The following is a 15,122-nucleotide window of genomic DNA, read 5'->3' as shown; positions in this document are numbered from 1 at the left end:
TTTATGTCATTTCCTTTCCTAAACGACTACTATGTAACCGTCGTATTGCTATAACCAAGACGAACGATTGATATCTCCCTTTTCCTGCTTACCCTTCTGAACAAAGATCAGCTCAGTTTGTTTCTCTCCTGTTACATTTTTTTCAAAATACTTAAACATAATATTTCTATCGTATCGGAAAATACAATCGAGATAATCTTTCAATGATTTTGATTTATTATTAGATTTGTTCAATCTTATTTTTTCTCTTCTCTCTCTCTCTCTTATCAAGACTCGATAACGTTAATTGACTTTGATCGAATTAAATATGTGATATGCGAAAATTATAATCAAATTTCTTTATGAAAAGATTAACCCTTTGACTGCTAACTACTCTAGGTTGAAGCGATCGCTGGGGACAAAATACTATTTTTTTTTCTTTTTTTTTTTGTATTTCCGAGCATACATATAAGAAAACAGTAAACAGCCAAAACTTCGCCAAGCGCACATTTGCGTCCATAGTCTATATCGATGGCTTGCGTCGGACGCATATATGCACCCATAGCAGTCAAAGGGTTAAAGCCTTTAGATACACTTAAGCAGTATAACTTGTTAGTATCTTGTACGTATATTTTTCATTCCACTGAAACACAAACCATTCAATATCACGATTCGAACATAAATGGAGATGGGCCACTTCCAAAATAAGCGGCCCAATTAATTAATTTAATTACTTTTAAACTCTTGCCAACATGGTGGCAATTTGTATATTCCATTCTAATACGTTAAACACCACGCCGAATTTCGATGCCTTTCCGTTCAAGTCACAGTCAGCCGTTAGGTGGGCCCTGTCAGGCCGCTCGCTATAAGAAGAGCCAGAGTATAGGTAGATGTCACATGCTTGATGACGGGAGTGTTCTGTAGATAGTGGAAAACGGCCAGCGTGATCCCCATCCCTAAAGGCAAGGGTGGGGACCACAGAGTCCCGTCTTCCTATAGACCGTTGAGCTAGTTGAACTCTCTCGACAAGCTCTTCTAGACTACAGGCCCGACCTAAAAAATCGATGGGTCATATGATCCCGCAGGAAACCTATATTGGACGATAGAAGGGCATAAAATAATAATTTTTAGCACTATGCCGTGACTTGTAAGCTGTCCAACTGAGTGCAGGTGAGAATTAAAAAGCACAAAATAACCGGGTGCTTTTTTATCAAATGATTTTTTACGGCATTCTTACCACCTATAGATCCATCGAAAATAATGAGAAAACACGTAGTGCCGTTAAAAAATAGTAAGCCACAAAGTCGGAAAAAATGTTTGATTTTCTAACAAAACCCCGGGTCTATTACATCATTTGATTATGAACGGCGTTTGTTTCATACAATTTAAATACCTATTCTAATTGATTATTCCGCAACGCCGTGCAAAAATCATGCAACAAGGGAGAAAAATCCAGGGTTAAAATCCACCTTTTTCCACCGGTCTGGGGGATGATCTGAAAAACAACGGCATCAGTTTCAATATATTTTTTAGTACTCAGAAGTACTAATAAAATAATGCCGTTTAAAAATTGTTGTTTTTTGAATGTATATCAATTATTAACTTAATTTAATCGTATATTTGATTTTTACAGCTGTAAAATCATTTGACTCTGTACGGCAACTTGTTTTTTAACATGATATTGCTAAATACAATTGTTCTGTATTATTGCCGATAAAAAAAAACTGTTCTAAAAAAAATATAGAGAAAACAAAAAATGAAATTTTTTCAATTTTTGTAAAAGTTTAAGTTGTCGTACATTAATAACATAAAGCAATTTCTTAAATGTTATTGTTGTTTTAAATAGTATAAGGGTCAATGAATTAAGAAAAAATCATGCCGTTCATTTTAATGCAGACCATATTTTTTGGCAGATAAAAATAACACTACCGTTTTAGGGGTACCGAAAAGTTCGTAGGGTATTTCCAAAAAGTTCATAGGTCCGTTATAACGAGACATGATCAAGTGCACGCGTACTTTGCGAAAATTCAAAGTCGATTTTTTTTCGAAAACAAAGCCTCAAACGAAAAATATTTATTCTATATTTTTGATTTATTTTTTAATGTAGAATCACCCCATTTTCGCTTGTACCACCAGTTACAGATCACCCTGTATATCGTAATAGGTCAATTATGTCTTTGGATTTTGCTGTTGTAATTTGTCTGATATTTTATATAGTAGTGTCAATATAATATTTTCTAACTTTTTTGGTCTACCTCGACGTGGTAATAAATTCAAGACTTTCAAATTTTCATTCTCACATTCATTAATGTCTTATAGAAAATTTTATACGGTTTATTTTTGAAAAAACGCATCAAACATATTTTTAACCAATTTATTGATTCTTCATCAGAATTCTTGACCCTTTTCCAAATTGCTTTTTTTAATAATTTTGTTACTACAAAATCTTCTTATCTCATTTTATTTACAATAAAGTATTATCGTATTGTGGGAGTAGAAGCATCCAGTGTATGTGTGTGTTGTGTGTGTGGCAAAGACAAGGGCAAGCTTATTGTATGACGTCATGTTGCTATGTGAGACCGTTGCTAGGCAACGTAAGCAAAGACAAGCTTGTTACCTGGCGAGATATTGCTACGAGAGAGAGAGAGAGAGAGAGAGAGAGAGAGAGTGTTAGAGCGAGACGTACGATTGAAGTAGTGTAATTAAGCGATACAATAAGAGTTGTGTTTTGAGCGAGAGAATACGTGCGACTTAGAGGGTGATTGAGCGAAAAGTGTATAGCGAGTGACGATACGATACGTACGGTTTAGTAATTAAGTGTTTTTCGAATAAGCAGCGGTGTGAGTGTATGTTATTGCGTGTAGATTGTAACTAACGGATTGTAACTAAATAACTTGTTAAATAAAAGGTGTTTTCTATATTATTAAGCGGTACCAGCAACGAGGGGAAATCAGATTTCCTTAGCCGGATACAGAATAAGTGTTTTCCCTACAGTATTTACTCGGAATATATGCGAAATGAAATGCTTTATTGACACATTACATAAAGTTGTACAATAACCAGGAGTAACCGGAAAATAATAAATGACGAATGGAGATAAGCCACTTTCAAAATAAACTTTTCATCATTTTGTTGATCGACAAATTTTCGTCTTACAATATCTTCATGATTTTAAATATATTTGTAATAAATTGCTTTAGAATGAAAAGATCATGTAAAAATGTAACTATTATGGTAACTAACTCGATTTTTTTGGAAAATGGAAATGGGCTACTTTCAAAATAAACGGCCCAATTGTTCAAATTATTTTATTTTATTTTAAGAATGGACACAATTTTCCGGTAGATTTAATATAAACATTACATTATTTTACATTAATATTAACAAACACTTATATGCGACGATATAGCCCAGGAGCCAGTGACATTTCTTTGTCAGTCATTTTACTTCTGACCATAATTTGTAGAATGTTAAATTTAGTTGTGCTGTAAAGTATAGTGACCGTCAGCTGACGCATTAGCAGTGGGTGGGCCAACGGAAGCACCGAAAACACGTCAAAAAAATTTTGAGTTTCAGTCATTTTAACTCGGCTAAAATTTATAGAGTAGATAGTTAATATAATTATTTAAATAAAAAAATCGTCAGCTGGCTGTATGTCGGTGGAAAAGCCGTCAGCTGGCACAGTAAAAGATATAGCGCGTAAATCGTATGCTGGCCGCCCGCGCTCTCTTGTGTATCAGCTGAATATCTCTATGATCAGCTGACGAGTTTTCCACTTATGCACTGTACGGCCAAAGCTATGCGGCCAAAATTCCTTTTCCTAAAGCCCTTCGCGCTCGGACGAAAGCCACATTTCGACTAAAATTGAGGAAGAATTCTTTCTTGCAGTCGCATCTGTTATTGTCGTATATCTTCTTTGTTCATTCTTTCTTTTCTTCCGTGACCTATGATGATGGTACCCTAAGATAGAAACCAGGTCGTGATGGGTTCGCTTTCTCCGCTATTTAGACAAACGTGTGCCTTTCTTTCCTCGTTTTCGGTCGTTAAATTCCATTGAATTCTTTGATTCCTGTCGAAATTTGAAATAAAATTCCAATGGGATTCCAATGGAATGGCATGGGTATTCTCATATTAGAAATATACACGTCTTTAGCAGTAAATATATAGAGGATATAGAGGATATAAGATATTAAAATTATACTATCTCTGCGTTTGTTTATGACTGTGAATCAAAAATTATGGAAATTGATTTCGTCAAATATTTTTTATAATATTTTTATGTTAAATAGAATTTGCGTGATAAAATTTACTTGATATACATTTAATTTATATAATTATCAAAGTATTATAGCTAAAAATAAAAAAAAAGTATAAATATAAATTATAAATATAAAAAAAGTATAAATTAGTAAAAAGTCATTAGAGTAAAGTAAAAACAAAATATAAATTATAAATATTATTATAACGACTTTTATTAACTTATTACTTTTTATATATGCAATATTGTAATAATATAAAAATTATGTGAAAGAAAAAATAATTATTTTATACAAAGATAATTTTATCTATAAACAGTTTGAAAACAAATTATATGATTTTTATGTAAGATCGATTGCTCGAGCAAATGAAACGTATTAAATATTTCCAATGAAATATAATCGACATAATCGAAGTGTCAATAACACGTGCTAAGCGAGAAGATGTAATAATTACGACATTGTTGAAGTAAAATAAAAAAGAAAAAGAATATCGCGTTGTTACAGAAAAAAAATCATCTTGTTTCGTTACGCTTGATCTCATGTTCAAAGTTTTTTTATTTTTTTTTTATCTCCCTTACCTTAATTAATTCGTTTTCCTTTTTTTTTTTGTAAAAACAAAATAAAAAAAAAACTAATATTTCTTACCCTTAAAGATGAAATTTAAGGCGTACACTCACGTAAAACTCCGTCCTTCGTGATACTGCGTCTGGACCTACCTTATACACATTGTCATTCTTTTTTTGTATGAGGTAACTTTCGTTCCAACCTTCTAATAATAAAACGAGAGAGAATTTTATTAGTCGATCTTTCGTGAAGGAAGGTCAAAGACTCCTAAGATTGATGTATACGTGGCCCACGTGTGAGCAACACAATTAAAAGGACAAAGATCTCGTTCAAGGGGACAAAAAATATCAAGAAACGAATTTAATTTAATGTTAAATATTTTAATCTCTTTTTCTAAAAATATCATAGAAAAAAATATTAATCAAATAAATAAGTATATATGTATAAGTAATAATAATAATAATAATAATAATAGTAATATAAAAGACATACCGGTAATATAAATATATATTTATTTTTCAATTTAATTGTTAATAATTATATATATATATATATTATTATTATTATTATTATTATTATTATTATATTTATATATAACCAAAGTTGGCCTAACTCCATTTATGTTCGAATCGAGATTTTGAAGGGTTTGGATTTCAATGCAATGAAAAATGTACATACAAGATACTAACGAGTTATACTACTTAAGTGTATCTAAAGGTGTTCAATTTATATTTCCTATGAAAATAGTGGCAATTATTAAGTGAATAAAGTAGTATCGTATTTACTTAGAATATAAACAACCTCAAATGCTTTATTGATACATACCGTGAAGTTGTAGAACAACCACGTGCAACCGGAAAATAATACTTGACAAATGGAATTAGGCCACTTTCAAAATATAATCTATAGTCAAGAAAAAAAAATATGTATACATATGCATATTCATATATATTTAAAAAAATGTATTTTTTGGCAATTATTATTTAGTTTGGAAGGATACAGTCAAATTTTTCCTTTTCTTGGTTTGGTTAAGAGAACCTGCTCACCAAAGTGCCAGTGTAACCAATGTTGGTTATAAACGAGATAGGAGCAATGACCTAGTGCGGCGCGTAGTACACGTGCAGTCTGAAAACCCCGAAGACTACCTCCGACCTGGGGCAATGGTCGTCGCCTCGTGCGGGTGAGTCCGATCTGTGCCGTCGCTCGTGCAACTACACACACAACACACACACACACACACACACACACACACACACACACACGTGTGTGTGTGTGTGTGTATGGCTGTATATATATATGTATATATGGGGAGGGTTGGGTTATCCTTCGGACACGCCTACACCATCCTAAATTGCTTACTTTTAAAAAATATATAAAAATACACATGCACATATGTTTATAAAATTTCATTATTTTCAATTGTTTCTAATTTTTAATATTTAGAAATTATTTCAATCTTTTGTATTTTTCGTAATTTGTTTCATTGGAGTGGTTTGAAGATATTTTTTAGGGAGTTTGAGTCTCCATTATTATTTAACCACACAATATATACATAATGTTAAGACAATGAAATAATTTCCAAATTTAAACAGGAAACCTATAAAATAAAAACCTATAAAAATATTAAATCATAATATTAGTTCGTATAGCATGCTAATGAAAAAATTCGAAGAACTTAATATATACTATAAAAAATAATATATATATATATATATAGTAATTCGATCAAAAAAAGAATATTCGAATATCTTTATAAAACTCAATCTAAAATAAATTTAATTAGAACGATAGGAGTCGTAGTTTAAATTATTCGTTAAAAATAGGGCAAACACGTGTCAAAAGAATCTAATATTTGATCATAACGTATTTCTAAATAAGGAATGAGTAGGTTAATTTTTTCAGAGTTATCTAACCATTAAGAAAAACATGTTTTTCAAGCTTCCTATCTGTTGCCCATGGCGTCATTAAATTCAATGGAATCATTGAATGGGTCCTGATCACGGTGGTGGTCCTGAGGTCGATAAACGTCTAATGCCTGAATTCCTATTTCTTTGTTATGTTAAACATTCCACATATTTCATCTTCTTTTTCTATGCAGTTCTTTAACGGCCATATTCATATTTATTTCTATTACATTTGTAGAAATGTTAACATTTTTTTATAAATAATTTTCATTAAGATGAACAAAAAAAAAACTTATACTAAAATTACTTTCATTCAATAAAATTATAAAATACAATATATTACAATATACAATATATATATACATAGAATATTCTTTTTCTTCTCTTCTTTTCTTCTAAATCTTTTCTTCCAGGCGAGTCGTCGAAATTCTTGGAGCCTGTTCTAGGTTATACGTTGGGTATAATAACCTTAACCTTTACTAACTTTTCAAAACCTTTATCCGGGTTCGGGATCTACACCATACCAATATATAATATACAATATATATATATAAAATATTCTTTTTCTTTTTTTCTTCTTTTCTTCTTTTCTTCTAAATCTTTTCTTCCAGGCAAGTCATCGAAATTCTTGGAGCCTGTTCTAGGTTTATACGTTGGGCAAACTAACTTAACCTTTCCTAACTTATTATTTAGGTTTCGGAACCGGAAACATAACCGAACTGAGCTACTCAATCCACTCAGTAATCATGCAAGCGGATATATAATATTATATATATTAGGGTGGGTCAAAACAATCAATTATTTTTTTTTTACAAGTGCCACGGAAAAATGGGTTGCTAGACACCTTAAAAGAATTCTCACCAAATATGAGCTCTTAATTTTAATAGAAAGATCCTCCGCATCGCAGATTTTTATTTTTTATGAATTTTATAACTCGACAATAAATGACTATTATAAAATGCGCAATACAAATTTTTGTAGGAAATTAACTGCTTTATAAAAATGGTGTCCTATGTTTTGGCGATTAAATTAAGCGTTCAAAAGATATTCATCATCATACTTTCATGTGTACTAATTTTAAGAGTTTTTGATTAGATAATCGGAAAATTTTAATTTATATATATTTAATTTAATTTATATATATATAAATATATATATATATATATATATATATATATATATATTTATAACACACACACAATAATATGTTATAAAATATATGTATTGCAATATATAAACAATATAAATAAATAAATATAAATAAATAAATAAAAAAGATATATATATATAGATAGATAGATAGATAGATAGATATAGGTATAGGTATAATATCAAGCAACGTGGCAAGAAATTTTGTTCAACAGCTCTGAAGGTTTCGTTTCAGAAGGTTTCTCTCGTACGACCCGGGCTACAGGAGAAGAAATTGGTAACGAAGCGCTCGCCAAAAAGAAAGGAAAGGCCAAGTGAGGGGTTAGGGAGAGAAAGGATGTAGTAAAAAGTGTGAGAGAGAAAGATAAAGAGATTGATGTAGGCTGTCGAGTGGAACGAACGCGCGCGCGCGTGCGAATGGAATGACGAACGAACGCGCCCGCGCGCACACACGCACGTGGGCCTTTCAGAGAAGAAAATAGTTAGGAGAGTTTGGTCGTTCTCGAATCCGAAAGAGAAGAGGGTTACAAAGGGTAGTGGCAAGGGGGTAACGGGGGCGGGGGAAGGGACGAAATGGGGGGACCGAGAGCGAGTCTAGAGCGCGATGTGTAGTACCTTGACCAATCTCAACAAAACTTGTTTTAAGCTAAGCCAAGCCAAGCGTCGACCTTAGAAACGATTCGCTGATCGTTTCGGAACCGAAGTAGCAAATGAAAAGGAGTATAGGCGAGCCTTTTTCTTTCTTTCTTTCCTTTCTTTATCTTTTTCTCCTTTTTTTTTTTTTTTGAATTTTTGTGTTCCATTTCTTCTGCATGTTTCTTTCTTCCTTTGGTATAAACCAAAAAAAAAATCACTTTTGGTATTATATTTTTTTTATCGAGTTTTTAACGAAAAATAAACTTTTTTCTAATATTATTATTTATATTAATTTTATATTATATTGTAATATATATATATATAATTTATATTATATTTATATTATATTATATTAAGTTTATATTATTAATAATAATAATAATAATAATAATAATAATAATAATAATAATAATATATATATATATGTTTGTTATTTAAAATTTGAGAATATTATAATTACAGAGTTATTTGGAATTCTATATATCTTATCCTCAATAGACTAAGTATGTGTTAGAATACACAGACACATGTGAAAGTTATTATGATGTAGGTAAGATTGAAAGGGGCTGGACTAGAGGATATACTAGGGAAAGCTAGTTTGGTTAACGAATATGTGGCCTTGAAGAATTCCTATGCATCGAATGTCAAACTACGCGGCACGTGGAACTTGGGTTCAGTTCACTGACCCTTAACTTCTATCTTCTTGCTCCTTTCTATATATAATACAACAAAGAAGATAGCGTTCTAAAGTTTGACCTGCTTTCGTAACGATATATTTTTTTATTCAAGTTTTTTTTCTTTCACTAATCATTATCGAGTTTTTAACACGGATGTAAAGATTTATCAATTATTTTATTTTCTCATGACTATGTCATATGATATCAAACGATCATATCGCGTGTTTTTTTTATATCGTCTTGAAAATAGTTTCAAACATTCAAACGATAAAATCACAATACTTGTTCATCCGGTATGTAAACGCATTTTATTATTGACCTCCCGCGAAGGGTTATAAAATGTTCCATTTCATTCATATTCCGTAGCTTTATTTATCATTTTTACATAACAATTAAGGGGACATTTAAATAGGGACACTGATGTGACGTGACATTTTCTGTTAAGTTTCGTATATATATATAGTCGTATACGATGAATATTTTTAATTTGCAAATCAAAAAGGCAAATCATTGGAATTCTTTAGCTTCAGTATTAATTTGTTGCTAAGACGGTTAACAAGTCTTTACCCAATACTATTAACTTACTTTCTTGCGATAGTGCGTTTACTATTTTGTCTATTTTTTTTATAAAGCAAAGATCATTTTAACGTATAATTATTTATCTTGCAAAATTTTAAATATATAGTAACGTGTTACTGTAAGTCATATATTACAGTATGAATTGTCAACTATATTACGTTCGTAATATTTTTAATTCAACGTATAAAACATGTAAGTATATGTATATATATATATATATAGAAATATATAATAATTATTTAAATGGAATGTAACATATTATATACAGGATATATCTATTTCATCTTATTTATATCTTGCCATGAGGTATTATATGAAGTAAAGAAAATTTAATTGAATTATAAAAAATCAACTTTGATAATAAAAATGAAATAAGTATCTAAGGAATTCATGTTATATCTTTGAAATTATCTTTACTCTCAAATGTAAAGATTAAATAAAAAATGGAATTATATACATTGTACAAAAACAACCAATAGAAATGTAAAGATTACAAATCTCGTCATCCGTATATAATATGTTCATCGTGATAAGAATATAACTGTACTAACTCGTTTATAACTAATTGTTCTTTCAACTATTAGATAAGAGAAATGTTAGATTAATAAATACGGATAAAAAATTAGAAATGCCACCTTATCAACATATACCGTCTGTTTATACGGTATGTTTGTAATGTATATTTGTAAAATTAATTTACATATACATACACGTACATATACGTTGTAAGTTATTTTTATTTTTTTAATATTAAGGGACCAAGTTACGATAATGTAAAAGCAGCATACGAATCGAACATATCACCTAGTTATAAAATGTATTATAAGAAGCCATTGTTATTATACGAAGGAAAGAATCAATGGGTGTGGGGTCATGATGGTAAACGTTATTTAGATATGTTCGGTGGTATCGTTACTGTTTCTACAGGACATTGTCACCCGTAAGTAAATAATTATCAAAACAAAAATATAAAAAAATTATCTTATGATTTATATAAATTTATATAAATAATAATAAGAATATCAAATTAATGATATATATTTTTGGACTTAATTTAATATTATAATTACTGTTAAAAATATATGTATATACGTTAGGGATATTAGTATTCGTCAAATAGAAATTTGGAAATATTTTAATAAATATATATAAAATATAAAATATATAAATAAATTATAATATAAAAATATAATAAATATATTATTTAATTATATCAGAAAAATCGTAGCTGCGATATCGGATCAAGTGAAAAAACTTGGCCATGTATCAGGACTTTATATGCATTCTAGTTTATACGAATATACAGAAAAATTAGCTGCCAAATTACCGGAAAAACTTCGAGTCATTTATCTCGTCAATAGTGGCTCCGAAGCTAATGAGTTAGCATATTTAATGGCGAGACTTTATACTGGCGAACAGAATATCATTTCACTGAATAATTGTTATCATGGCGGTACTTATGGAACCTCGGCAACGACCGCTTTAAGTACATGGAAATATGCTATTTCACAGCCACCTGGCCATATACACGTTCGTAAATAAATCATTTACCTAGGACTTTAGTTTTTCTTTTTTTTTTTACACGAATATCAATAAAATTATTCATAATTTTTGTCCCTTTTAGGTATGCAATCCAGGCTTACAAAAATATCTTCCCTGTAATTCGAAATGCAAAGATTGTTCTGTTCCGGGTGTAAAAGGCACATGCAGTTGCAGTAACGATGAATGTGTCTTACTCACTAAATATTTAGATGAATTTAAAGACACTTTTCGTTACAGTTTGCCCAAAAAAAGGAGGTGTTGCTGCATTCATTGCAGAAAGCATTCAGGTAATATCATCATTTATGTAATTATATATATATTTAAATTATTAATTATAGTGCATCGATAAGGAAAAGAAAAAGAAAACAAAAAGAAATAAGCGAAAATTGGTATATATGTATATACAAAAAACCTGCGATACACTTGCGAAATTATTGAGTCTCATAATAAGAACACGAATAACTGACCGTTCGCTAAAAGAAGTAAGTCGGTAAGTCTCGACTAAATATTTTCAAATTTTTTTTTTAAGGGTATCGGAGGTGTTATACAATATCCACGGTTATTCTTAAAAAAGATTTATGATATTGTTCACGAAAATGGTGGTCTTTGTATAGCTGATGAAGTTCAAACTGGTTTTGGTAGAACAGGCAATCATTTTTGGGGTTTTCAAAATCATGGAATTCAACCTGACATAGTAACAATGGCAAAAGGCATTGGAAATGGAATTCCTCTTGGTGCAGTGGCAACTACTATTGATATTGCTAATTGTTTGAAAAGAGCACTTCATTTCAATACCTTTTCTGGAAATCCAATTATTTGCGCTGGAGGTTTAGCAGTGCTTGATGTATGTTACTACTACTATATTTAACACGTTCATAATCCAGTCAAAATAGCTCTGAAATCGAAATATGCACCAATTGCGTCTGGATGGATGCATTTTTGATATTTTATGTTTTTTGGCCCGAGGAATCGATTTCTGAAATCGGTTTTGAGCTAGGTGCTCGGAAAGTACGACAATTGCCTGTTTTTTGCAAATATCTCGGAAACCGCTAGTCGAAATAAAAAAATAACTATACCAGCGTGTAGAGCGTAAAATTTTACATAAAGTTTACTCGTTTGTTAATTTTTTTCACCTTTGCAATGTATTGTTAAATTAAGATTACTTTCAAATAATACAAATTAATATACAAACAAATAATATAAATAAAATATACAAACGCGCGGATGTTCACGGGACGTCCTTAACCACCGACAGCTCGCGCTAGACTGGCCCCAATAGCTGCCAGCACTAGATTTTTTCATTGGGTCAGTCAGTGATCCTATTCGTCACATAATTTGAAGCATTGTACAATCCTAAATCCAACTTGTACGATAATTTATGATTATTCGATATGTAAATATAATTTTGATTTTGTTACGCGTTCGGTTGCAGTAGAGACCCTGTAGGAGGGACGCGCCATATATATTGCTGGGGTTGCTATTGGCTGAAAATTTTGGGGGACAACTTCCGATTCAACGCGCAGCCATGTTTTTTCTTTAGTATGTATAAATAACGGCTGTGGTTAGTTATGAAGATATAATACCCAGGAATCCTAGCTGATTTATTAATATTGGAAATTAAAAACAAATTGTACGAATGATTAAAATAATTGTAGATATAATATATATATAGTAGATAATTGTATTTATCAAAATTGTATAAATTCCTACAAGTTGTTTTGAAATTTCAAAATATTGTAATGCCTTTTATCAAATCAAACTTAATTGAATCTTTCTTTTTGAATTTATAATAATTTTTTTGTGTACTCTCCACCCCCTACACTATTCACTATTACTAAGTATATACAACTTTTATACTATTTAAAATGTTTGATTCATTCGCGTGCAATCACGTGACTACATAAGTTTCTGTCTCCCAAAATTCTTTGGCGCGTTCTTCCTACAGAATCCCTAGGTTGCAGCGCACTCTAGCGCACTCAGTTATTTATGTATCGAAAAGTTCGAAAAAGCAATTTTTTGATTGGTTACAGTCATAGAGCAAAAGTTTCTGGGATCACTGGGGCCAGTGTTCCCAGAGACTGTAGCTCGTCTGATCGACACGATGCCGTAAAATTGTCGGGTTTACCGGAAAATTATCGTACGCATAAATAAAATTTTTTAATTTAACTAATTGACTGAATTTTTATAATCTAAATGTTTAATTGGCAGATTCATTACTGTTGGAATTAAGTTATAAATTTTTTTATTGAAAAATGTAAAAAATAATGAAGACTTCTGTGTTAAATAAATATCTATTAACTAGATAGGAACATGTTACATATTACATACAGTACAGCACTGACATTAGGCTAGTATGTTTCATGTTTCAAACCAGTGGATGATAAAAATATTTCAATACGAAATATTATTGATTAAACTTACTTAAAATTATCGTACAATTGCCGTACTAGTCTCATATTATCGTAGATTTTTGTCACATAATCAAAGTTGGATATACTACCGTACAATAGCTGAAATTATTATGACGTTTACGATAGTTATGTTACGAATGGGAACGCTGCATCGGGTGCCCCATAGCAGACATTGAAAATCGGCGCCGGCGTGAATGTGTTAAACTATAATTATGAATAATCCATTTATTATTTATGTTATTGCTGTTATTAGATAATTGAGAATGAAGGTATGCAAAAGAATGCCCTTATTACTGGAACTTATTTGTGTCAACAATTGAGTACCTTAACTCATGATTTTTCGGATATTGTAAGTGACGTACGAGGGAAGGGTCTTATGATAGGTGTAGAATTAGCAAAAAATAATAGAACGAAGAAATATATTAAAGAGGAACATATGGTTGACATATTTGAAGATATTAAAGATATGGGTGTACTTGTTGGAAAGGGTGGATTATTTGGAAATGTAAGTTTTGATTATATTACATTATACGTATATTATATTAATGTTTATCGTTAATTTAGGTTTTAAGAATAACACCGCCAATGTGTGTTACAAAGGAAGATGCAGATTTTACAGTGAATGTTATCAGAAGAGCACTCCAACGATATCGTAAAAAATATTTATGCGAAGAAGAAATGTAATTTTTTGTAAATCAATTACATTTGAAAAATAAAATACTTTTACTTTCTTATATATATAAGAATATATCTGTGCACATTTATGTAATGGATTTCCTCCTAAACGACTGGACCGATTTTAATGAAATTTTTGTGTGTGTCTTAAGGTGGATTCGATAATGGTTTAGATTTACAATTCGGTCCAATTTAAGTTGTTTATTTAATTAATTTTTTATTTATAAATTGTTATGCGAAATGTCTATAGGTTGAAATTAGTCGATATTCGAGTTATAGAGAATATTCGAGTCGATAATCGAAGTTATTCAATTCCAATTTGTAAATCGTGTGCTAATTAAAATATTACATTAAGATCTAATTAGTGTTTAAAGAAGTTACTCATATAAATACGGGAGTATATATTAATATTAAAAAAAAAATCACAATAAAAATTATGCTATATGCTAAGTTGAAAAAAAACGCGTGCAATAAAATAGAAGTTTTCACGTCAAAAAAGTATTATATATATTTATATATATTAGTATTATATATATTTAATTTACTAATATAGTATATAATATATATATATATATATATATATATTTGTAGTCACTGAATAGCTCAGGTGGTTGAGGCGCTGTTAGACTGACGCGCTCCCTATGGACTACCCATGGATCGAGTCCCTCCGCTGGATCCGTGTGTCGGGTCATGACCTATAACCATAAGAGCTACGAACTCTTGGAAAAAGTCATGAGGAATAAGAGT

At 30.6% G+C, this 15,122-nt stretch overlaps 1 protein-coding gene across 1 annotated transcript; it reads left to right on the top strand.

The window, feature by feature from the left end:
- The first annotated feature begins 8,945 nt into the window (after positions 1–8,945).
- LOC107064222 (uncharacterized) lies at positions 8,946–14,434 on the top strand. The gene is given in 9 exon segments (XM_015316647.2): positions 8,946–9,939; positions 10,332–10,411; positions 10,503–10,687; positions 10,965–11,277; positions 11,372–11,530; positions 11,532–11,576; positions 11,819–12,133; positions 13,954–14,205; positions 14,265–14,434. Coding segments are annotated over 9 exon segments (1,524 nt in total). The 5' UTR covers positions 8,946–9,884; the 3' UTR covers positions 14,385–14,434.
- Positions 14,435–15,122: the final 688 nt, after the last annotated feature.

This window comes from Polistes dominula, unplaced genomic scaffold, assembly GCF_049000335.1.
Source record: "Polistes dominula isolate Pdom_NZ unplaced genomic scaffold, Pdom_raw_medaka contig_77, whole genome shotgun sequence".
NCBI lineage: Eukaryota > Metazoa > Arthropoda > Insecta > Hymenoptera > Vespidae > Polistes > Polistes dominula.
Note: the sequence above shows the minus strand (reverse complement) of the source record. Positions and strands in the feature narration are given on the sequence as shown.